General features: G+C 35.0%; 1 protein-coding gene and 1 pseudogene across 6 annotated transcripts in view; one reads left to right on the top strand and one right to left on the bottom strand.

Moving 5' to 3' along the window:
- The window catches only part of SEPTIN7 (septin 7), a 119,431-nt gene that overhangs the window by 47,198 nt on the left and 45,849 nt on the right, over nucleotides 1-26,384 (bottom strand). For all 6 annotated transcript variants that reach the window (XM_047839463.1, XM_047839455.1, XM_047839472.1 and 3 more), the window contains one exon: nucleotides 4,006-4,112. In XM_047839463.1, coding sequence (XP_047695419.1) covers nucleotides 4,006-4,112 — 107 coding nt within the window. The remainder of the gene's footprint in view (nucleotides 1-4,005; nucleotides 4,113-26,384) is intronic.
- Nucleotides 5,330-5,847, top strand: LOC125154819 (peptidyl-prolyl cis-trans isomerase A-like; annotated as a pseudogene).

Below are 26,384 nucleotides of genomic sequence, written 5' to 3'. Positions count from 1 at the left end.
GTTCAATCATTCATTAATACTGGATGCAGTTTTCAGATGCAGTTCTAAGAAATGAGCTTACAGTGAATAAGATGAAGTTGCTACCTTCACAGAACTTAATACATTTAGAGTCAAGGTAGGGCCCGGAAGGAGTTTATAGGGTGGCCAGACAAGGCCTCACTGAAAAAGCAGCATTTATGCAGAGAATTGATGAAAGTTAGGGAGCAAGCCATCAGGAAATCTCAGGGAAGAACACTGAAGGCAGAGAAACAAGATGTGGAAGAGCCCTGAGGTAGAAAGTAGGATTGGCCTGTTCAAAGAACAGCAAGGATGTTGGTTTAGTCAGAGCAGAATAAGCCAGAAGTGGAAAAGTGCGGGAAATAGGTTACAGAGAGGGGTGAGGGCAAATCTTACAAGGTCCTCTAGATACTGTAAGGACTCCAGCCTTGCTCTGAGATGGAAAGCCACTGAAGAGTTTTGAACAGAGGTTCAAAAGGATCTGATTTACATTGTAAGAGAAGATTCTTACTGTTTTGTTAAAAAGATTGGGGCAGTGGCCGACGATCACAGTCAGAGAAGTGAATTAGGTTGTGACATCTAGGAAGAGAAATGATGGAGCCTGGATAGGAGTGGTACTAGGAAAGTGGTAGGATTGTGGATATATTGTGAAAGCAGAAGTAACAGGATTTATTGATGGACTGCATGCCGAAGTAGAGAGTAAAAAGGAGTTAAGGATGGCTCCAAGTTTTTTGGTCTAAGCAACTGGTTTAGGGTAGACAATACCACATAGTCTGTCAGTATTTTTGATAAACTTGCTGATTTGTTTGGCAAATTTATTTTTGGCATAAGAACTTTTAGGGGAGAGATTTTGCTGAACTGACTGAGAACCAATTCTTAATATGAATCTTATTCCCCAGAGCTACTTTTTATCTTTTGGTATTATATTCTTTTCTGAAAGGCATTTTTTAGAAAAAATTATAAAAGCATGCTCACTGCATAAAACTGAGAAGATATAATAAAAAGGAAAAAGAAAAAATATTCAGTCTTACAATAAGGAGAATCACTGATGACAGTTTGACAATGGATCCTATTTAATATCCATTTTGCAATATGTGGACCATTACAGAATAAGCACAGTCATAACTACATCACAAGCAATTTCTCACTATTTGAGCAAATACTTCACTACAGAGTATGACAAGCTAGATTTCTTTCTATGTGTTGAATTTCTGAGATTGCAAATGCTGATACTTTCATCTGTTCAGACACTGGCAAAAATCACTGCATTGTATGAATCAAGCAAGCTAAAATATTGTTCTTCTCTCTTTATTAAACAAAATAAAATAAAACATGGTAAGGCACAAAATTTTCATGAGTTGATTGGCTTCGATCAACCACCCACCAGTAGTTTATTGAAATTTCAAGCCTAAAATTTAAAGGGAAGTCAATACCCTCCAGCGTCCAGACTGCAAATTCAAACCTTACAAGTAACAGCAAACATTATGGTGTACCATTTGAGATTTAAAACGTAAAAAACAAAAAATCCCTTCTCTTAAGTATCCCTTACCAGTTAGCATCAGATCAATCAGCCTTATAGCTTATAGAGGCATTTTCTATGTTATTTTAACTACTTTCATATATTAATAATTATGATGAAGAGAGGACTTCACTGATCAAATCATTTTTTTGAGAGACAGAACACACACGTGAGCAGGGGAAGGGCAGAGAGAGAGGAACAGAGATAATCTAAAGCAAGCTCCAGTCTCAGCACAGGGTCTAATGCGGGGCTCGATCCCACAATCCTGGGACCATGACCTGAGCCGAAATCACGAGTTGGATGCTCAACCGACTGAGCCACCCAGGTGCCCCTCTGACCAAATAATTTTGTCTAAATTGCCTAATTGGGAAAGCTATTTCCTTATGTAAGATTTTTAGAGAAAAAGGTGAAAAAATAAAAAACAAACAAAAAACCACCTGACAATTTGCTGGATGAAACGTTATTAAAAAGGGAGATGCAGTAAAGGAAAGCTAACTGACCTGTTAAGAACTGGTTAACCTATGAAACCAGCATGTACTAAGTATCAGTAGTATAGGGACAGCATAGCTTGATAGGATACATACTAAACCAGACTGTTTAGATTTGTACCCTAGTTCTGTCACTCTAACTACGTGATCTCGGGGTATGGCCATATCCATAGCTAAATTTCCACATTTATATAATGGGGGTAATACTACTACTTACCTCTTAAAGTCATTGTAAGAATTAAATAAGTTAATGCACCTAAATTGCCTGGAATAGTACCTGGAAGACGTTAATGACTTACTAATGTGAACCTGGCATTACACAACACGCCAGAACTACAAAGAGGATTCAGAAAATTTCCTCACCAGCAGGAATTACCAAAAACACTACTGGCAGGTACATGAGCATTAAGATCCAACATATTTTAGACTAAATATTCTTGAACTTAGGAATCTACACTGAGGGGCTCCTTTAACATTTCTACATACACAGTTTCTTTATCTCGAGTTTAAACACCTAAATTAAAAGTTTCTCTTTTTGCTTAGGATTGAAATGGCCAACACTGATCATCAAATAAATAAACAATTTAGTGTCAAGTTTTCAGAACACATTTTTGTAAGTAATGTGAAATTTCAAGCTCTAGGAAGGATACAGAAAAAAATCTTGAAACAGAGAAAAACTGTAAAAAAAAAAAAAAAAAAAGAAACAGAAGATTCACTTCACAGAATTACTTCTTGGGGATCTAATTACTAAACTGCATCTTATAGTATGATGTACATAAGCTTCTATCCAGAAATTCTAGGCTGTCCTTCCACCTTATGCATTAGGCTAATCACTACCAATCCTTCAAATCCAGCCCCAGCCTTAATAAAGCCTGCCCCAGCCAGAATTGTTCACTCCTTTCCTCTTTGCTTATGTGTTATGTATTACTACTGCCATCAATCCACCAACAATTTCTTCACTCAATAGTTTAGAGGAGTGCTGTCCAACAAAAATGTAATGTGAGCCGTGTAAGTAACTTAAAACTTTCAGGAGCCATTTTAAAAATAACAAGTGAAGTTAATGTACTTTAATATAACCAAAATATTATCATTGCAAAATGTAAACAATTATTAATGGGATCCTTTATATTCTTTTTTACATACTAAACTGTCAAAACCTGGGATGTATTTTATATTGCATAACATCTCCATTTGGACTATCTACATTTTAAGAGTTCAACAAGCACATGTGGCTACTGGCTACTGTACTGAACAGTACAGATCTGGAGCCTAGATTATTCTATCATATGAAGTGTGGTCTATGGGTCAGCAGTATCAGCATCACCTAAGATTTTGTCAGAAATGAAAAATCTCAGTCCACCTCAAACCTACTAACACAGGGACTAAATTTAACAAGCTCCCCAAGGTGACCTGAATGCACATTCAAGACTGTGAAGTACGACATAACAAATTGCTACTGCCATTCATCTATCATGTGGTACTACGCCACTAATACAGAACACAATATTAAATAATAATGGCTTCTCCACAAATCATGTTTTCTCTACACTGTCCAACAGAACATTATGCAATAGTGGAAATACACCTATATTTCCCAAAATGGTAACCACCTGCCACATATGTCTATTGAGTACTTGAAATGTGGCTGGTGTAACTAAGAAACTGAATTTTAAATTTTAATTAATTTTATTCAAACTCAAAATAGCTAAATATGGCAAGTAGCTACCATGTTGGACAGCATAACTCTAGGGTGTTATTTACTACATCCCAGTATAATCTCTAGGAGACTCCTAGGGACAAATTTAGAAGGTCTAATCAAGACAATTTCTCTAATTACCTGTGCTTGCTCTCTCTCCTTTTAACCAACCATCACATTTACCACTTTATATCAGCTGAAACCAAATATAAAACCTATCTCTAGGGAAGCATAATAAAAGTTATAGCATGTGTTTTGAGTGTGTTACTATTACTCCAGCTTATCATCAATTATAGCATACATACCTGTACAGTCTTTTTTATTCTATGAGATGGACCTGGATACTCTGGAGAATATAAATCTGTGAGGAATAATGAGTTGATTAATGTTGACTTCCCCAGTCCAGATTCACCTAAAAGAAATGGTGGGGAGGAAATGTGTTAAATTCAGTCACTTTATCAACCTTAAATATTCAACCAATACTATAATCAAACTTGCTTTAAGCAAGCAGTTCTTGGTGGAAGAAGTAACGTTAGAAAACATACTATAAAGACTCCCAATTAGAATAAGTTCTTTGTCTTCATTTTGTTCTCTATCAAAGTAGACTAAGGTTTCCAACAATTCTTTTTAGATCTGTAATTCTACAATCTGTGTTCTTTAAAAGTAATTTATCTAATACAATATTCTCCACTTTTAACAGTAACATATTCCTAGACACCAAAAGCTAGTCATGAAAGAAACATTCAAGTTGGATTATATATTGCTGTTTCAGTACAATAAACCATAAAAGAAGTTAGGTGTAAACATTTATTAAGTCAATAATTAATTAATGACCCAAAAATAAATCATACACCTATAAAAAGTAGAAATCTGTTAATGAAAAGAAAACTTAATCACAATGTATCTTAACATAAAAGGGACCCACAAAAAGTATTTCCAACTTATTCACTCATATATCAATCAGCCTAAGTGTAAGGGGTACCTTTCCGTAAACCATATTCCAAAAACATCCTAGGTAATGACTTTTTTATAGTACTTCTGATTGAGGTAGGAGGCAGGAATGGAGGAAGGTAGGACACAACTTCCACTAAGATTGACATATGCTCCTTTGACTGTCCATGTCAAGTTTGGTATAACACACCAAATATATAGTTAATTTTTACGAAAATATAAATAACTTCAAGATATACATAATACAAGGTTAAATAAATTAAAAATAATACTATAATTATCCATGAATACAGCACAAGTTAAAGAATCTAGCAGTTAGCTTAATAGGCACCTTTAGCCTAAATAACTGATGTCAAAATATTAACCTTACTATTTCTGTCTAGGTTGATAGTTTTATAATGACTCTCAAGAAAGGTAAGATTCATTCTGGTTGTTGGGGCTTACAACAATGAGGGGATGTCATATGAATGAAGGGATGTCATTTTTTTCTAGATGTAAAAATTACAGAAATTTCTAAGACGAAGGAAAAAAAATTGTAGGTTCTTCATAACCGCTTCTTTCTTAACTCATATACTGAATAAAGGAGTAAAGACTCGAATAAAACCCAAGCACATGAGGAAAATTGGAAATATCTAGGCCTTGTAGACACTGCTGCCCTAGAGCTACCTGAATTGCCCAGCGATGGTCAACTCCACTGTGTTCTCTGACATTGCGATGGACAGTGAACCCTTGGGCTGCCATCTCTTTCGAGCTGCTTGCAGATAAAGTACAAAGACAGCAGAGAACTTACATGCTCTGAGCACTGGAGAGAAAGGATTTGGTTATAAAGGTCCCTGCTTTCACAGGATTATTCTAGGATGTATGTGCCAGGATGGTGACTTTCTATGCCATACTGGCACTGGTGGCAAGTCCATCTAGGGGGAGAAATTTGATGATGAAGATTTCACCTTGAAGCACATGGGTCCTGGCATCTTATCCATGGCAAGTGCTAGACCCAATGCAAACGCTTCCCAGTTTTTCATCTGCACTGCCAATACTGAGTGGTGGATGGCAAGCATGTTGGATGGCAAGTGGTTGGATGGCAAGCCTTTGGCAAGGTGAAAGAGGATATGAATGTAGTGGAAGCCATGAAACCCTTTGGGTCCACGAATGACAAGACCAGCAAGATCACCACTGCTGACTATGGACAAATCTAATAAACTTATGTTTTATTAAGAATATATATATATATATTAAAACTTATGTTTTATTAAGAATATATATATATATATATATATTAAACACTTTTCTTATTTAGAAGCATAAATGAGAAATGAGTACTTGTATAAATATTTTGGGATGTTAAATGTAAAAGTACACTATATTAAAAAATTAACACTGTACTAAAACTATGTTTAGACTTTATTTATTTATTTATTTATTTAGTTAGTTAGTTAGTTAGTTAGTTAGTTTGGTGGTAAGGGGTAGAGGAACAAGAGGAAGTAGGACAAAATGAAAGTAAAGATGAAGGGGGAAAAAAGCCTGAAAGGCAACACATCAAAATGTTAATAGTGGTTGCAGTTAAGATTTTTTTCTTAGCTTTCTATATTTCTCTGTGCTTTAAATTTCCTTCACTAACTTTATTTTACTTTTATAATTTAAAAAGCATTCTTGACTGGCATCAGCAAAACGACTAAGAAGTTCCAAACCCTCACAGAAACTGGATTAATTAATCCTACAGGAGCTCTGGAAAAAGTCAAAGATTTATGGCAACCAAGCAAATAAATGCCCAGTCGATACAATGCCATGAATAGTAAAGTTCATGTCATTTTCATTTGTTATTGCTTTTTTATCTATATGGTACGTCTGGGTCTCAAGGAGATAGCAGCACAGTTCGACATCCTTCCCTCAAACCAGAAGGCATAGAACCAACTTTACTTAAAACATTCTAACCTCTCTAGGGTCTGCCAGAGGGTCTGGTCCCTGTCTTATCTAATTGCAATTTTAGGTGGAAGAAGCACTGGACTCCAATGCTGAAAGTTGAAAGGGGACTACAAACCCATGGATAGCTAGAGCAGAAAATTATGGGTGTACAGATAGACTACTTAAGGCCCTGAGGATCTGCTAGAGTGAGACACTTTGGACAATTAAGAAGTTAAAAGCAGCCATGTACACAGAGGGAATTGAGAAACCACAAATAGGTCCAGGCCAAACTTAAAGTGAAAGATGATCTCTAGGCTCAGAACATGCCCAGCTAATCATCAGATGAATGCCCTGACATATAGCCAGTCTGCAAAGACTGGGAAGGTGACTGTTTCTCCAAATGCACATTTTCAACAACAAAAATCACAAGGCATGCAAAGAAGAAGAAAAAACAAAGCCCAGAGAAAGGAACAAAACAAATTCCCAGGAACCATGCCCGAAGCAGCACAAATATTGGCTTTACTTAGATGAGGACTTTAAAAATCAAGAAATTGTAAAAAGGAACCGAACAAAAATTCTGGAGCTGAAAAATACAATAATTGAATTGAGAAATTCACTAATGAGGTTCCATAGCAGAATTAAGCAGGCTGAAGAAAGAATCTGAAAACTTGAAGACAGGACAAATAAAATGACTGAGTCTAAGGAAAAGAAAGAAAAAAGAAATAAACACAGCTTAAAGGATTCATGGGACACGATCTATGGACCAGTCATGGGAGTTTCAGGAAAAAGAATGAGGGGTGCCAGGGTGGCTCTCTTGGTTAAGCATCCGACTTCAGCTGAGGTCATGATCTCACAGTTCTTGAGTTTGAACCCTGCATCAGGATCTGTCAGTGCAGAGCATGCTTCGGATCCTCTCTCCCCCACCTCTCTCTCTGACCCTCCCCTGCTTATGCTCTCTCTTTCTCTCAAAAATAAACATTAAAAAAAGAAAGAATGAGAAAAGATCAGAGATAATGGAGGGGGAAAAAAAACCAAAAATTTTTCCAAATTTGATGAAAGGCATAAAACTACAAATCCAAGAATCTCAACAAACTCATAGCAGGATAAGCACATGATGACCAACGCTGAGACAAATTGATGAAAGCCAAAGGCAGAGAATCCTAAAAACAGCAAGAGAGAAGCAACATAACACATAGAAGGAATCCCCAGTAAGATTTTAGCCAATTTCTTAGTAGAAAACTTGAAGGCCTGATGGCAGTGTGATAATACAACTGTCAATTGAGAATTCTGTATCTGGCAAAACTGTGCTTAGAAACTGAAGAGGGGCACACCTGGGTGGGTCAGTTGGTTGAGCAACCAACTTCAGCATAGGTCATGATCCCTCCCTCAGTTTGTGAGTTCAAGCCCCGCGTCAGGCTCTGTGCTGACAGCTCAGAGCCTGGAGCCTGCTTCGGATTCTATGTCTCCCCCTCTCTCTACCCCTCCCCTGCTCATGCTCTGTGTCTCTCTGTCTCTCAATAATAAAGGTTAAAAAAAATTAAAAAAAAAAAGAAAGAAATTGAAGTAGAAATTAAAATATTCCCAGATAAACAAAAACTAAGGAAATTCATTAATTTCACACTCTATAAGAAATGCAGAAGGGAGTCCTTCAGGTAAAAAGGAAAGGACCCTAGACAGTAACTCAGAGCCAAATGAAGATATAAAAATCTCCAGTAAAGGTAAATGCATGATCAAATACACAAACCAGTATTAATCATAATTTTGGTTTGTAATTCCATTTCATTTTATGTAACATTTAAGAGACAAATGAATAAAAAATAATTGTAAATCTATGGTAATGAGTACACAATGTTTAAAGACATAGTTTGTGACATCAATAATAAAGAGTGGGAGAAGGGCTATCTATGAGTAGTTTAAATATACAAATAAAATTAAGTTGGTATAAATTCAAATTAAATTATTATAACAGGATGCTATATATAATCTCTATAGCCACAAGGGAAATATCTATAGAATATACAAAAAAAAAAAAAAAAGGAAATGAGAAAGAACTTATGTGGCACTACAAAAAAATCCACTGAACACAAAAGAAGGTAGTAAATGAGGAAATGAATATACAAAAGCTGTAAGACAGAAAAAAAACAATAAAATGACAAAAGTTCAGTTCTTCATTATCAGTAGTTACTTAACAAGTGGATTAAACTCTCCAAAGGCATACTGCCAAAATTGCTTAAAAAACATGATTGAACAATATGCTACCTGTAAGATACACACATGCACAGGTGAAAGTAAAAGTTTAATAAATATATTCTGTGTAAGCAGTAACCAAAAAGTGAGGTGACTATACTCATATCAGACAAAACAGACCTAAGTCAAAAAATGTTACAAAAAGAAAGGATATTATACATTGATAAAAAGGTAAACTCACAAAGTCAACATTAGAATTATAAACATATATACACCAAACACCAAAATATATGAAGCAAACACTGACAAAATTGAAAGGGAAAACAGTTTACAATACTAATTGGAGACTTCAATACTTCACTTTCAGTAATGGATAGAAGGACCAGACAGGGGTGCCTGGGTGGCTCAGACAGTTAAGGGTCCAACTTTGGCTCAGCTTATGATCTCACAGTTCGTGGGTTCGAGCCCCATGTCAGGCTCTGTGCTGACAGCTCGGAGCCTGGAACCTGCTTTGGATTCTGTGTCTCCCTCTCTCTGTCCTTCCCCTCCTCCTCCTCTGTTCTCTCTCTCTCAAAAATAAACATAAAGGAAAAAAAAAAAAAAAGGACCAGACAGAAGATAAACAAATAAACAGAGGATTTGAGCAACGCTGTAAAACAAACGGACCTGAAAAACATAGACAAAACATCACACCCAACATCAGAACACACATTTTCCTCAAGTGCACATGAAACATGCTCCAAGACTGAACATAAAACTAAACAAGTCTTAATACATTTAAAAAAGACTACACTCATACAAAGTATCTTTGCCCATCACAATGGAATGAAACTAGAAATCAAAAACAGAAGGAAAATGGAAAAATTAACAAATAGGTGAAAATTAAACAACACTCAAACTAATGGACAATAGAAATCACAAGGGAAATTAGAAAATACTATGAAACAAAAGAAAATGAAAACAACATACCAAAACTTAAGATACAGAAAAAATCAGTGCTAAGGAGAATTTATAACTGTAAACACACAAAAATAGATTTGAAATTAACAGTCAAATAAATCAAATCAAATAAATAATAGAAATACAGAGAAAACTCAACAAACCCAAAAGTTGGTTCTTGGTAAAGATCAACAAAATTAACAAAGCTTTAGCTGGACTGATTGAAAATAAATGAAAGACAACGCAAGTTACCAAAATCAGAAAAGGAAGTGTGGTTTACAAAATAAAAAGGATTATAAGAATACTATGGGGTGCCTGGGTGGCTCAGTCGGTTGAGCGTCCGATTTCAGCTCAGGTCATGATCTCATGGTTCATAGGTTTGAGCCCCGCATTGGGCTCTGTGCTGACAGCTCAGAGCCTGGAGTCTGCTTAGCATTCTGTGTCTCCCTCTCTCTCTGCCCCTCCTCTGCTCATGCTCTTTCTCTCTCACAAAAATGAATAAACATTTAAAAAAATTAAAAAAAAAAAAGAATACTATGAACAACTGTATGCCAAAAAACTAGATAACCTAGATGAAATACACAGATTAGAAATATACAACTAAGACTAACTCATAAAGAAACAGAAAATCTGAACAGACCTATAACCAGTAAACTGAATCAGTAATCAAAAACCTCCTTCAAAAAGAAAAGCCCTTACACCAAATGGCATCATTAGTGAACCCTACAACACATTTATATCAGAAGTAACACCAATCATCCTCACACTCTCCCAAAAAACTGAAGAGAGAACATTTACAAACTCATTCTATTTGGCCAGCATTACCCTGATACCAAAGCTGGACAAACACACAAGACATTGGATTTGGCAATGATTTTTTGAACCTTTCCTTGAATCAAGACATGCAACAAAAGAAAAACAAACTGACCATCAAAATTTAAACCTCTGTGCATCAAAGGGAACTATCAGATAAGCCATAGGAGATATTTGCATATCATAAGTGTGATAAGGGATTAATATTCCCAGTACATAAAACTCCCACAATTCAAAAACAAAAAAAAATCCAATTTTAAAATGGGCAAAGGTCTTGACTAGACATTTCTCCAAAGACAATATACTAAAGGCCAATAAACACATTAAGAGATGCTCAACATTACTAGTCATCAGGGAAATGGAAATCAAAACCACAATAGTATCATTTCACGTCCATTACAATGGCTATTAACAAAAAACAAAAGAAAAACGAAAACAACACAAAAAACAGAAAAAAAGTATTAGTGAGGATGTACAAATTGAAGCCCCTAAGGCATTCTGGTGAGAATGCTAAATGGCACAGCCAATGTGGAAATGGTATGATAATCCATGATGGTTTGATAATCCATCAAAAATTTAAACATATGATTACCATATGACCCAACAATTCTACTTCTATTATATATCCAGAATAACTGAAAGCAGAGAACTGAACATTTGTACACCAATGTGCACCGTTAATTATTCACAATAATCAAAAAGTGGAAACCCAAATGTCCATCAATGGATAAGTGGATAAACAAAGTATATATATGTATACAATGAAATATTATTTGCCCTTAAAAAGGAATGAAATTCTGATATATACTACAACACGGATAAACATTGAACACATCATAGTAAGAGAAATCGGTGAGACACAAATGGATAACTATTTTATGACTCCACTTACATGAGGTACCTAGAACAGTCAAATTCAAGAGACAGAAAGTAGAATAGTGGTTATTGGGGACTAGGAAGAATGGAGAGTTATTATTTAATGCATGTGGAGTTTCAGTTTGGGCTGATGAAAAAGTTCTAGAGATCAACAGTCGTTGGTGATAGCTGCGCAACAGTGTGAAAGAACTTAATGCCACTAACAGTAGCATGGGGTCAATGGCACGAGTTAATGATTGTTGAAGTTCCACTTCCATGTTTCGAGTTTTTAATATTAAGAGTAATACATGCATGTGTACATATATGTATGTGTTAGGTATACACATATGTGTATATATACTTTTTAATCTATTTTATAGTTCAACTATTACATTTTAATATTTATTTTTGATAGAGAGAGAGAGTCAAGTGGGGAAGGGGCAGAGAGAGGGGGAGACACACAATCCAAAGCAGGCTCCAGGCCAGAGCCCAACACAGGGCTCAAACTCAAGACCTGCGAGATCATGACCTGAGCCAAAGTCGGATGCTTAACCTACTGAGTCACCCAGGCACCCCTCAACTATTACATTAAAAAAAATTTTTTTTTAATGTTTTTATTTATTTTTGAGACAGAGAGAGAGAGCATGAGCAGGGAAGGGGCAGAGAATGAGGGAGACACAGAATCTGAAGCAGGCTCCAGGCTCTGAGCTGTCAGCACATAGCCTGACGCAGGGCTTGAACTCACGGACTGTAAGATCATGACCTGAGCTGAAGTCGGACGCTTAACCAACTGAGCCACCCAGGCGCACCTCAACTATTACATTTTAAAGGCTCCTAATGTTTGTATAAATTCAACAATAAAAAGTAAATGTAGTTTTTCCTTAAATATCTTCCAAATAATTCCTGCAATTCTCAAAATAACCTGTTATCAGTTCAATGTGTATTTTCCATGCTTTCTCTTTCACATGGGTAAACATGAATGTACATATATGAATGGGTTAAATACACAGATAAAAATTGACTCATTACATGCATATTATACTGTAATTTCCTTTAAAAAATTTTTTTTAATGTTTATTTATTTTTGAAGGAGACAGAGACAGACCAAGAGTCGGGGGTGGGGGCTAGACAGAGACAAACACAGAATGTGAAGCAGGCTCCAGGTTCTGAGCTTTCAGAACAGAGCCCAACGCGGGGCTCACTCACGAGCTATGAGATCATGACCCAAGCTGAAGTCTAATGCTTAACTGACTGAGCCACCCAGGCGCCCCTGTAATTTCCTTTTTAAAAATGTAACATATCATGGCCATCCTTTTCAATCAAAACATGTTGAGTTACCTTAACTTAGTAAGTGTCCAATACTCCACACTATAGCCATAATTTATTCATCCTTTCCTTTTAATGCACATGCAAGATCGTTTTTTTTGTTCCTATAAATAATGCTATAAAAATAAGTATCTATATATATCTTTAAGTACTGTTAACTTGCAAATTATATCTTTGTATACTGCTATTTCTATTTGTCACATAAACTCCCAGAAATTAGATTTTGGATTCAAAGAATATGTATATTTTCAATTCTGATAAACAGGATACTTTCTCCAAAAAGTTGTACCAGTTAAAGCTGAAGAAAACTCCTAAGATTCATGAAGAATTGCATGATACTGTGTATGAGGATCCTTTGAGTGCACTAAATTTAAATTATGAACACAGAGGAAAAAAGTTATAAAGATGATTGAAAAAAAAATTGGGGGACATGTTTTAGAAAAAGAGAAAGAATGTAGGATAAACATAAAGAAGAAACAGCATTCTCAAATGCAGGGCATCAAAGATTCTGGCAATATTGTTGTGTCCAGTACCTAGAAATGTAAAAATATGAAAGCCTATGAAAGAGTAAGAAGTCCTCTGATCCTTAGAAAAAAATGGGGTGGGTTTTTTTTTTAATATATAGTAAATGAGTTAATATATCTCAATTTCCCCCATTCAGTTTACATTATCTTTCCTTAAGGCAGTCTTCTTTATTGTACTTGCCAAACAACTTTTTGAGATAGTTATTTACCATTGAGGAAAACGACCTCAGAGATATTAAGTGACTTGCCTAAGATAATGAAACATTTGGGTATTATGACTTAGACTAAAGTTCACCCAACCTTTCTTCCAAGTTCCCCCACAGTAATAAAGCTGGCTTAAGTATCTGGGGAAAGAAATCTATCTACAAACAGATATTCACAGAAAAGCGGTTTTAATTCCAAACATTTTTACCTAGTGATTAAGGTACAGAAGTTCCCCAGGGTTTAAATTAAGATAAACTTCAAAAAACTTTAGAAATATACAGGTTAAAAAAAATCCTAAATTTTCCACTTAATGGATGTGCATGCAACATTTACCCCTGTAGGCAATCTCTTGGCTCAGTATGCTTATCAGCCAAATGAAGAGAACACTACTTATTGAGAATAAAGACTAAAAGAAATACAAATAAGCATCTAGTATACATTTTTTCATACAGTAATACTCAGGTTTTAAATTCAGAAAACTTCCCATCAAAGTCCAAATCGAGGTTTTATCCCTCTTCTTCACAAACATGATTTGTCAATAAAACTAATTCCCTCAGAAATGGCTACTTTAAAATATATGATCACACACCAAAAAAATCAAATTTGAAATTGTTTCATTAATACCAAGTGAAACCAACTTTTAAGTTTCTATAATTGTTAACATTTCTATTTTAGGCTGCTTACTTCCCACGTGGATCTTTATTACCATAATTACCTTGGAAAGGAATTTGATCAATTTCCTCAGCTAAGTTTAAGAAGAAGGTGGGTGTAAATTTCATATTTGGTAATTATATGGTCATAGCTGATTTAATACCCATAAGTTTCTTTCCTCTTTTACCATCACAAGGAAAAAACTTGAATGATACAGTAATTAAATTCGTATCTCTTATATTTACAGGCTTGCCTTCAACCCTTCAACAAATGCTCACAGGAAGTTATTTCATAGTCGGTAAAGAAAATATACAATGAAAATACATAATAAAGTTGAGTGTGTATTTGATTCTAGAGAAGTTAGGCTCACGATTTTCCTATTAAAGGGCAGGACTAGTTGCTTTTTGTTTTTTGAGCAATTCTCGTTTTGGGAACAATGATCAAGATTGCTCCCTTAATTCTAAATAGTATGTATCTTACACTACTATAAAACTTCAACATATTGTCTGTTTTTTTTTTTTTTTTGTACTCACCAAAAAAATCAGAAAATACCTAACTATACTTTCACTTATGATTTTTCCCTCAGTGAATTTTTTTCTCTATCTTCATTGAAAACTCTCATCACTGACTACATGAAGTAGTCGTAGCTTGTATACCCTAAAACTAAAACTTAGCTTTGGTCAATTATCGGGCAGGAGGTAACTTCCATCCATTCCTAGACAACTCATATTGAAATTAAACCTCAATTCTTATGTCGTATCCCTGAAGGCTGGTTATAATATCAAAAGACAGGTAAACATTTCAGGAAACTTTACCAAGAGTTACAGAGTAAACAAATAATATAGAGTATCACTTGGTCAAGGAAAAGATTTTCAGAATCCAGTTCAACACTGTTCAGATATAACTGGTGTTTCTCTAGCTCTCATCTCCACATTTATGCTTGTAGTTGCTTCTAAGTTGTTTAGACTTGTTTCCAAGCTGTTCTAAAAAAAATTATTTTTAACTGATTAAACTAATTAATTTAACCAAAAATTTATTTAAACTGCTCAATTTCTTCAATTCTGACATACACATTTCCCTCATCGACATTTCTAAAAAGGAACAACTCTCATAGTCAAAATGTTTATTTCCTGTCCTATTTATTTTTTCAGCATCTTTTTTTTTAAATCATTTCATTTTTTCCTCATGATAAGTGTACTCTTTAATCCACATCCCTTATTTCCCCCATCCCCTCATCCGCCTCCCCTCTGGTAATCATAAGTTTGTTCTTTAGAGTTAATAGTCTATTTCTTGATTTATCTTTTTTTCTTTACCTTTGCTCATTTGTTTTGCTTCTTAAATTCCACATGTGAATAAGACCATATGGTATTTGTCTTTATCTGACTTATTTCACTGAGCATTATACGTTCTAGTTTTAGCCATGTTGTTGCAAATGTCAAGGTTTCATTCTTTTTTATGGCTGAATAATATTCCAGAGTGTGTGTGACACACATGGATAAAGAAGTGTGCTGTGTATATGTGTGTATAGATCTGTGTGTATATATACACACACACACACACACACACACACACACACACACACACATACATTTACATATACAGATAAAGATGTGTGTGTGTGTGTGTGTGCATACATACACAACACACTTCTTTATCCATTCATCTACAATCCATGGCAACTGTAAGTAACGCTGCTGTAAATGTAGGGGTGCACATATCTCTTTGAATTTGTGGTTTCATATTTTTTAGGTAAATACCCAATGTACAATTACTGGACTGTAGGGTAGTCCTATTTTTAACTTTCTGAGGAACCTCTCCACACTGTCTTCCACAGTGGCATCACCAGTGTGCATTCCCACCAACAGCGCATGAGGATTCCTTTTTCTCCACATCCTCACCAACAGTTGTTGTTTCTTGTGTTTCTGAGTTTAGCCATTCTGACAAGTGTGGTGATATCTCATTGTGGCTTTGATTTGTACTTCCCTAATGATGATGCTGAGCATCTTTTCATGTGTCTACTGGCCATGTGGATGTTCTCTTTGGAGAAATGTCTGTTCATGTCTTTTGCTCATTTTTAATCACATTACTTTTTTGGGTATTGAGTTCTATTAGTTCTTTATATATTTTGGACACTAACCCTTTACTGAATATGTCATTTGCAAATATCTTCTCCCATGCAGCAGGCTGCCTTTTAATTTTGTTGACTATTTCCTTCACTCTACAGGAACTTTTTATTTGCATATAGTTTATTTTTGTTTTTGTTTCCCTTGCTTCAGGAGACACGTCTAGAAAAATATTGCTACAACCGATGTAAGAGATTACTGCCCACGATCCCTTCAAAGATTTTTATGGTTTCAGGTCTCACGTTTAGGTCTTTAATCCATTTTGAGTATATTTTTGTATATGCTGAAAGAAAGTAGTCCAGTTTCATTCTTTTGCCATCTAGCTGTCCAGTTTTCCCAACATCATTTATTGAAAAGACTTTTTCCCATTGTATACTGATTCCTCCACTGTCAAAGATTAATTAACCAAATAATTGGAAGTTTATTCCTGGATTTTCTGTTCTATTTCACTGATCTATGTGTCTTTTTTATTATAGTACCATCCTGTTTTAATTACTACCACTTTGAAATAGAGCTTGTAATCTGGAATTGTGATACCTCCAGTTTTTTTCTTTTTCAAGACTGCTTTCGTTATTCAAGGTCTTATGGGGTTTCATACAAATTTTAGGATTTTTTGTTCTAATTCTATAAAAAATGCTGATATTCTAATAAGGACTGCATTAAATCTGTATATTGTTTTGGGCAGTATAGAAATTTTAACAATATTTGTCCTACCAGCTCATGAGCATGGAATATCTTTCAATTTCTTTGCGATGTCTTAAATTTCTTTCATCAGTGTTTGAGTTTCCAGAGTACAGGTTTTTTCACCTCTTTGGTTAAGTTTATTCCTAGAGAGGCACCTGGGTGGCTCAGTCGGTAAGTGTCCAAATTCAGCTCAGGTCATGATCTCACGGTTCATGAGTTCAAGTCCCGCAATCGGGCTCTGTGCTGACAGCTCAGAGCCTGGAGCCTGTTTCCAATCCTGTGTCTCCCTCTCTCTCTGCCCCTCTCCTGTTCATGCTCTCTCTCAAAAATAAACGAACATTAAAAAAATTTTTTTAAAGAATTCAGTATTAGGTAATGTGTTCAACAGAGAATGAGAGAACCAGATGAAGGAGTGTAAAGGTTGGTGGGGTAGCTGAGAGAGGTATGAGAACCTAAAGGGGAATACAGGAGAGAACCCAATACTGTGAAAAAGGAAGACTAAATGTTAGGTATGGAGGCCTTAATCCCTACAACTTCGTAAAGAAAGGAGGCAATGCTCTCACTGGTGATCTAGAAGGGAACCTCAGACATGTGTTGTGTGTTGTGGACCCAGGTTTTCTTTCCCTCATACTAGTATTTTCTACTTTCAAATCTTTCTAAAACAAACATGTATTTTTTCCTCATTGTGAATAACCAAAAAGCATACTGTAAAATAGGTAAAATTACAGAGAAACAAAATTCTAACAAGTTAAATTTGAGTCACCTAAAAATGAGGTATGTTACCATTTTGCTCTCAGATGTTTAAACATCCTCATCATGCACAAGGTCACAATCAATAATTCACAAGTAGGGTCCCATGTAGACAAGAAATCCATAACCATTTGACTAACAATGATTTCTTCCAATAATAATTTTTCTTTTACTTGCCCTGATAGACTTTAAGATCATATTGAAAACTGAAAACAATGTCAAATTCTGAATATATAATATCCTCAGAGAACAATGTGAAATATTACATACTGCTTTGCATGAAATACAATTCTATAAATATTATTAATCACCTACTATGTACCAGGCACAAGGGATTAAAAGGGCAAAATAAGACAGAACTCCAAATCTCACTGAATTTACAGACTAGCAGGGAAGACAAACAAGTAAGTAAACGCTATGAGCTCTATATTTAGGTACGTTTAGGATGGTAGAAAACACAGAAGAGTGACTTCTAAATCCGATGAGAGTTAAAGAAGGTTTCCAGAAAGAGGTGACAACAAAGCTGGATCTTGGAGGATAAATAAAACCTAGCAAAATAAAGGTACAGAAACAGAAGAAATCATAGAAAACAGAAGTTTGAGTCAATGCACTTTATCTGGGTAAAACACCTGTTTGGGCTTCAGCCCTACAGCCACTAAATCAGTCTCCAGGGCTAAGGCTTGGGAGCCACAAGTGATTCTGCTTTGCTGCCAGTGGTAGAGAACCACTGGCCTGCATACTGAGAGAGGAAGGCTTAAAAAAGGGGGGGGGGGGGGATTTAAGAGGAGGGAAGGGAAAAGTGAGAAGAAAAACTCTTAAGATAACTTTCAGAATTTTGGACAACTAGCAAAAGCATATTATAGTGGTTATTAGCGCAGCATTTAACTTCAGGCTTTCCGGATGAGAACCTTACCTTTATAGCATGATTACAGTGAGCGAGCAAGATATTTGAATTATTTTCTCTCATCTCAACTTAACATAATACATGAACTGTGAGAAATAAACTAGGTAAGACGTGTGAAACCTAAGCACAGTTGTACCAGTGTACACAGTAAGTACTCAATAAAAAGTACTTTTTCTCTGATATCATTTAATGAGATTAAAAATACAGGAAAATGTGAGAAGAAACAGGATGAATTAAGATAAGGACATTCTGAATTTAAGACCCATTTCAAATTAAAAGTCAAAGATTTTACAAGAATACAGAATTAGAAGAATTAAAAGTCACTTAACAGCTTCAAATTACATCTTAAGGGTTTTAAAAGCCAACTTTAAAAGATGGGTATAAATCTTAAAAAGGCATGGATGACTTTAGAAAAATAGATACAAATTTATATACAAGTACTATTTTCCCTAAAGTCAGGAGAATTTGAATTTGAGACAGTTTTGAACATGGCTCCAGAGTCTGAGTCATGTGGTAGGTAGTAGCTTCTTGGAATGTTCTCTATGGGTAGTGCACTCCTCTTGTTCTTCACTTGTTCCTCCTAGCTGACATGTAAAGACGCTCAGAGCTGAATTAACCACCTTAGACTAATGAAGTATCTTGGGAAGAGAGAACATGCCAGCGAAGCAACAAACAAGGAAGTACCTAGGAACTGAGAACTTAAAGCGGAGCTATCACTTCAGTCTATTCAACTCTGGATTTTAAAATAGAGGCAGAAAAAATTTCTATCTTGTTCATACACTGGTATTTTAAAGTTCCATGATTTACAGTGAAATTTAATCCAAATAACAATATTAACAAGATAAGCAAATATAACAACGAAAACCTAAAAGTCTCATTTCAGTAAGACAAAGAATTAAAAACACAAACTAGACAATATTAAAAAATACATTTTATGAATATTAATGCAACAAATAACATGTCATCAAAATATATATTATCATATATTAATCCAAGGAGACAACTGGGAATTCAGTGTTAAGTTTTTGCTGTGTTTCCTTAGATTGTACTAACTGTATCTCTCATTTACAAACTTTGATTTATTTGAAAGTTTCATATGAGGACAAGAATAAAAATAGCAACAAAACTTTTAAAAATGCATAAGGCATAACTTAGAAACAACGAGTTAACAGAATTTCCACAGTGAAAGACTAATAGACCACTCAGATACCAACAAACCAAGTGGCATAAAAAATGGAAATGATCTGAATTAATACGCTTGATTCTCAAAAATAAATATAAAATCCCTACCCAGAGAATGAACATATTTTCCAGTTACCAACAGATTACTGACACAATCTGATCATATATTTGGCTACAAAGAAAATCAATCAATACTGAAAAATACAGAAATCTACAACATATTCTCTGACTACAATTCTGTTAATAGATATTAACAACAAAAGAATAACACAATCCGCCTGCCCATATAGATACAACATACTATCTTTCCTCAACTTCTCTTATCTGAAAAACCTCTCAAATACAAACAAAATGAGTACTACATATGAAAACCTAAGAGCTATGACTAAAGTGGTGTTCAGAGAAAAACTTGTGCTTAAATACGCCTGAAGAAAACAGATTAACCTTCAGAGTGGCTCTTGGTGAAACTGTAAACCAGTATAGCTTTTCTGACAAATACATACCATGGAATACAATACCACTTAATTCCAAAGAATGAGGTAGCTCCTTATGTACTGACATAGATGTATGTATTAAGTGATTGGGAAAAAACATTCACAGAACAGCACATATAGTATGGTATCATTTATATAAAAAAAATCTACATGGGAATCACTGACATACATGAAATTATAGAAAAATGCCAGAAGACCTGTAACAACTGAATCATGTCACTAGAAAAGGAAATGGTACCAAAGGAGAAAGAAAAAGGAACTTCACTTTCTTATTAAATGTCTTTAGAATTTACAATTTTTAGAAAATATAGAACTTTTCTTTTTTGAGGAGGAATAGATATGTGATACATATGAGAATGGAGTACAAGGGTAAGGTTGGCAACAAAAGGACTCTACAGGGTCCTAGCATCAAAATAAATAAAAAGGGATGTTGAATGTAGTGAAGCGATGTCTGAGTTTGGACATTAAATTATTAATTCCTACTTACATTTAGTACAGCAATATTTACTTCCATGCCAAGATGTCAGATATCCTATAATCACAAGACAAATTATAACAGCCTTGTCCAAATATTCTCAAGGGTGACTTAGAACTACAATCAATCCTTGGGGCACCTGGCTGACTCAGTTGGTGAAGCGCATGACTCTTGATTTTGGGGTTGTGGGTCCTAGCCCCCCGCTGGTATAGAGATTATTTAAAAATAAAATCTTAAAAAAAAAAAAACTCTAATCAAATCTTGCTCATTGTGCTTTACTAAACGGAAAGCAGTAGTATCACCAATGCAAAATAACAGAGAGCTATAATTCGTCGCATCAACTCACTCTAACATAGAATTAGTGGAAACGACCTCAATCAAATTTATCACTGTATTATTTAGGAAACATTTAAGAATAACACAATTCAAAATTCTACATCCTATTTTAAGAAAGCAAATTATTCAATAAAATATAAACAGAATGCCTATCTGCAACATTTTATATTTCTTCATATTTTATATTTTTTCTTTAGATGTATAAAATATGTTAACATTTTTTATTTATTTATAACTAATATCTTAGATCTGTTAAGTGATCCAAATTAACAACTATTTTATATTTGTTTGACTTTGAAATGCACTATATATGTTCTGGAACAAAGTCATTATCTTTCCCTCATTTTACTGAACTTTAAAAACAAGTAACTGGATTTAAATTGTTTTCTGTCCTTGTTAAAACAAAATACTGCAATACTTACCATTAAAGATGTTAAATACTTTAAGAAAATTCTAAAATAAGAATAACTAGAGTTTGTAATATTGTACCCATACTTTAACATCAGACACAGGTTAAAGTAACCTCTGTCCTCTTTGAAGTCTAGCCCATGAAAGCCATGCATATTCCATCATCATTCCAGAATATTCCACTTAAAGCCTAAGAATAAGACATTCATGAAATGTCTGTTCACAGGGTTTTGAAGAAAGTCACATCAATAATTATAACAGTTAAGGTCAGGTTCCCTTAGGTCCTTGTGATTATAAAGACCCTCAGAAGTCCTACAATAAAAGAGATGGTTTATCTTTGTTTTACTCAGCAGCTCCTCAACCTTGCAGCCTTAGATTGTTTCCCTCAACCTCCTAAAATATCTATTAACATCTAACACATGAACCATACTTTGAGATATTATACTGTGTAGTTCTTTGGTAAATTATTTTTCCTTAATCATAATATAATAATATAAATAATAGTATCGAGTTAGTTATAGTTAAGTAGAGCATACGTAGTTTAAACCTTGAGGATTTTTCAATTGTATATAGCACATAAACATTAAGCAAAGATGCTCCTTAGTTTTATCAGTTAGAGGCTTGGAAAACACACTTCATTACACAAACTGTGTAATGAACACACATAATGTGGTTTTATTATCAACACCAATTTGCTAAATTACGAAGAGTCTCAGAACATTAGAACTGAAATAGTCCTTACAGATACAAATCAAACCATTTTAAACATTAGAAAATTAAGCCAAAGAGAAATTACCTGACTAATGCTAAGAGCGCAGTTAAGTGGCAGAGGAAGAATCAGAACATCTCTGTTGCAATCCCCAGCCCTGAGACTCTGTTCTTCATGTCAATCTGCTTCTAAAAGAACTCTCTGAGATTCTCCATGGGACTCTCCCACTGGGGAGTTGCTTTCAAACTTATTTTACCATAGTTCACAGAAAACAAACAGACAAGCTTCCTCCAAACACACATTTTACATCAAAACCCAGTACACAGATCCACACAAGCATGTTTATCTGTATTTACAAATGTGTGTGCATATAAAAAGTTTCATGAAACAATATCTGTGTTAAGCAAAATGCACTCTATTTTCAAATCACTCCTATTTTTCATTTTTTAAAAAGGACTCACTAAATTGATGTTATAATCTAATTTGAAAAAACCTGTCAAGGAGGATTCAAAGCTTCATTCAGACTAGAATAATCTCATTCTCAACATCCTATAGCTTATCCATCCCAACAGCTATTTTTTGACGTACTATTACAACTGACAGAAAACACAGATATAAATAATTTCATTTTATGATTATTTATTGAACAGCTGCTAAATTTTAGAACTCGGGACATCTTTACCCTCAAAAATTTAATTGTGTTGAGAAATAAGTTATAGCTAAACAAAAAGTACAGCGGGTATACATAAGGAACACTTGGGTATAGCTTGAAGAATCAAGGAAGACTTCACAGAGCAAGCAACATTTCACTGAGACATGCACAGGTATTAACCAAGAAACCAGTGAACATCTAAATAATGCTTAGATTTGGAGTGGCTTTTTAAAAAGGTGGAATCTCCAACCTCTGGTTTAGCATTTGGACAAAGAGAAAAGAAAGTATAGGAGGATAAATAAGTTTAGGAGTAAGGAGGATAAAATTATTATTAGAGAAATAAAACACATCTACTAAAAGCAAACACGCAACTGAATACAGTTTTAACCAGAAAGGACACTATTTAAAAAAAAAACAAAAAACCAAAGAGCCTACACAGACTATTTCACAAGTATCAAGGTTTGTTTTTTTTTTCCCCCTTAAAAAACTGAAACTGGAAGTCACAGGCAATAAATTATAGGCAGAGATTTATTAAAGGTGAGGACATGGAATGCCACTGAGCAAACACATAAAGAAAGAGCCTTTATTCCCTCACATTAAAGGATTGACTAATGTTTTGTTAAAATAAAATGGCTATGGCATTATCATTTTTGACTCCCTGCTCTGACAGGCTTCATTAACTGAACAAGTACACTTGCTGTCAGATAAGAGGGATTTATTATTTTGCATCTTGCTGTAATAAACAAACAAATCTGGATCCTAACTCCTTCTCTGTCACCAGGAGCTTAATGACATAGACCATGTCTTACTCATCTCTAGATTTTCAGGGACTAGCATAGCACCTGGTACTTTGTAGGTGGTAATTAAATTGTACTGAATAAATGAATGGGGAATGCAAAAATCTAAAGTATGGTAGGAGAGGTAAGATACGCAAACAAATAAGCATAATACAAGGTAGAATTTGATCAAGACCATGAATGAGCTATCCAAGAATGATAAAATTTCAGAGAACTGAGAATCTCAGCAGCCTAGAAAAGAGATCACATTTCAATGAGGCTTTGAAAGATGGAGTAACATTTCAACTATCTGTAATATTTGTGAGTATAAGAAGACGCTTTTATCATCTTGCAGCAGGGGCGCCTGAGTGACTTAGTCGGTTAGGTGTCCGACTTTGGCTCAGGTCATGATCTCACGGTCCGTGAGTTCGAGCCCCGCGTCGGGCTCTGTGCTGATAGCTCAGAGCCTGGAATCTGTTTCAGATTCTGTGTCTCCCTCTCTCTCTCTGGCCCTCCCCCGTTCATGCTCTGTCTCAAAAATAAATAAATGTTGGGGCGCCTGGCTGGCGCAGTCGGTTAAGCGTCCGACTTCAGCCAGATCACGATCTCGCGGTCCGTGAGTTCGAGTCCCGCGTCAGGCTCTGGGCTGATGGCTCAGAGCCTGGAGCCTGTTTCCGATTCTGTGTCTCCCTCTCTCTCTGCCCCTCCCCCGTTCATGCTCTGTCTCTCTCTGTCCCAAAAATAAATAAACGTTGAAAAAAAAATTTTTTTAATAAATAAATAAATAAATAAATAAATAAATATCATCTTGCAGCAACAGTGTGGGAAAGAAAGCAAAGTCCTTTTAAAATAAGATCTGTAACTCCTTTCAGAATGTCTAACTGCTGGAATTTAAACAAGGGGCTGTAAACATGTGTAGGGCTTTTCTATCTTATTCAGTGCTTGCCTACTCTCGATTATCCTGGGGTTTCAAATATTCAAATATAGTATGTGATCTCCATCAATATAATAAAATAATTTTATTAAGGTGTTTTAATAAAATTTATTTATTAGCACAGTACCTGACATTTCAAAAAATCTCAAATGTTATGTCATTAAGATATAGGTGTTAATTTCAGCTGCGGTGGAGATGAGCCAGTGTCAAACTGTATGTAGTTCTTAACCAAAAGGTACCAGTGTTATTTAAGGAGCTATTTCAAAACAGATGACTACACTCTACCCCAGAACTAAAGTCCAGAATATCCAGGTAACTATTTCCACATAGATTTTGGAGATGCTTCCCACAATGACTTCAAAGGTAGATGAAATTTAAAAACTCTAGTAGGTAGACGATGATATAGGGCAAAATGCCAGATTCACCAACATTTAAAGATGGTCAATGAAAAGGATGTTAAACAACCAGATAAATCAGGAGGCAGTATCACAAAAAAAAAAAAAAAAAAAAAAAAAAAAAAGAGAAAGAACTGCAAGGAAAAAGTGGTAAACAATACCAAATAAGAGGTTTAAAAAAGAGGACCCACGGACAATGAGAAACACTCTTACTGACCTTTAATAAAAGTAGTTTTTATTAAAAAAAGAAACCAAATGGAGAGGAGTCAAGTCATAGACAGGAAATTAATAAGTACAGATTTATTCTTACTTTACATCTGGCTGAAAAATAAAGAGAAGATATCACCCATAAGAAAAGTAAAATTATGTTATGAAGGGAGGGTGCTATTCTTAGTTTTGCTTTTTAATATGCTTATCTCTGAAGATTTAATCTATCAAGAACAGTCTAGACTATACTAGATACTGATTATTTCCAAGATATTCCATTATTATGTGATCTGGGATTTGCTTAAGACTATTTCGTCTCCTCAAAATGATGCACATGATAATCTTAAAATGCAAGCTAAACAGGTTCCCTAAGACCTAGCTCTACAATTATCCAAACAAGGTTTACTTATTTTAATTATAGTAACTGACCACCAGCTCTAAAAGCTAAGTAATAATTCTGCTATGTAGCTAATAGCAAACATTCCAACAAGCCACTCAATAATTACCTCGTTCACAGAGTCAAAAAACTTACACTTGCTATGTGTCTAAAATAAAGGTGGGAGGCCTTAAGGAGGATGTTTATGATATTTCTTGCTATATTCAGAGATTAAAGTATCCTTTACACAGTCAAATGGTTAACTACTTTTTTTTTTTTTATCTCCATATTACAAAAAAATCTAAATGGCCTACTTGGAATTTTTTTTCATGATTATTTCAAAAATGGATTACCACATATTTTTTGGTTAAAATATATTGTCTTTACTCAGGCTAGGGTCTGTAACATTTCCCAGATTATACATCAAGCTTCTAGGAGTTCTGCTAAACTGAAAAAGAGCTGAAATTGACAGCATTTATAAGCTCTCTCTGCTTGTTCCTCCAAATTCACATTATTACCTAAAATTCTAATGATCACTCAATAATACATTCCCTCTTAAAAATCAAGTACTCTTGGGACACCTGAGTGGCTCAGTTAAGCATTTGACTTTTGGTTTTGGCTTAGGTCATGATCTCATGGTCTGTGAGTTCGAGCCCCACATCAGCCTCTGCACTGCCAGTGCAGAGCCCGCTTGACATTCCCTCTCCCCCTCCCTCTCTCTCTCTGTCCCTCCCCTACTCACTCTCTGTCTCTCTCTCAAAAATAAATAAACTAAAAAAAACTGCTATTAGTCCTTTATATCTTGGAGGGAAAATTAGACTTTTTCTCTAATTTCTAGCTGTGCCCAGCATTCACTAAGGAAATAAATGCTTTAATTTAGAAGAAAATCGGGGTAGTTTTGAAATGTGTGAATCAGAGAAAGTAAAG

Source organism: Prionailurus viverrinus, chromosome A2, assembly GCF_022837055.1.
Source record: "Prionailurus viverrinus isolate Anna chromosome A2, UM_Priviv_1.0, whole genome shotgun sequence".
NCBI classification, from domain to species: Eukaryota; Metazoa; Chordata; class Mammalia; order Carnivora; family Felidae; genus Prionailurus; species Prionailurus viverrinus.
Note: the sequence above shows the minus strand (reverse complement) of the source record. Positions and strands in the feature narration are given on the sequence as shown.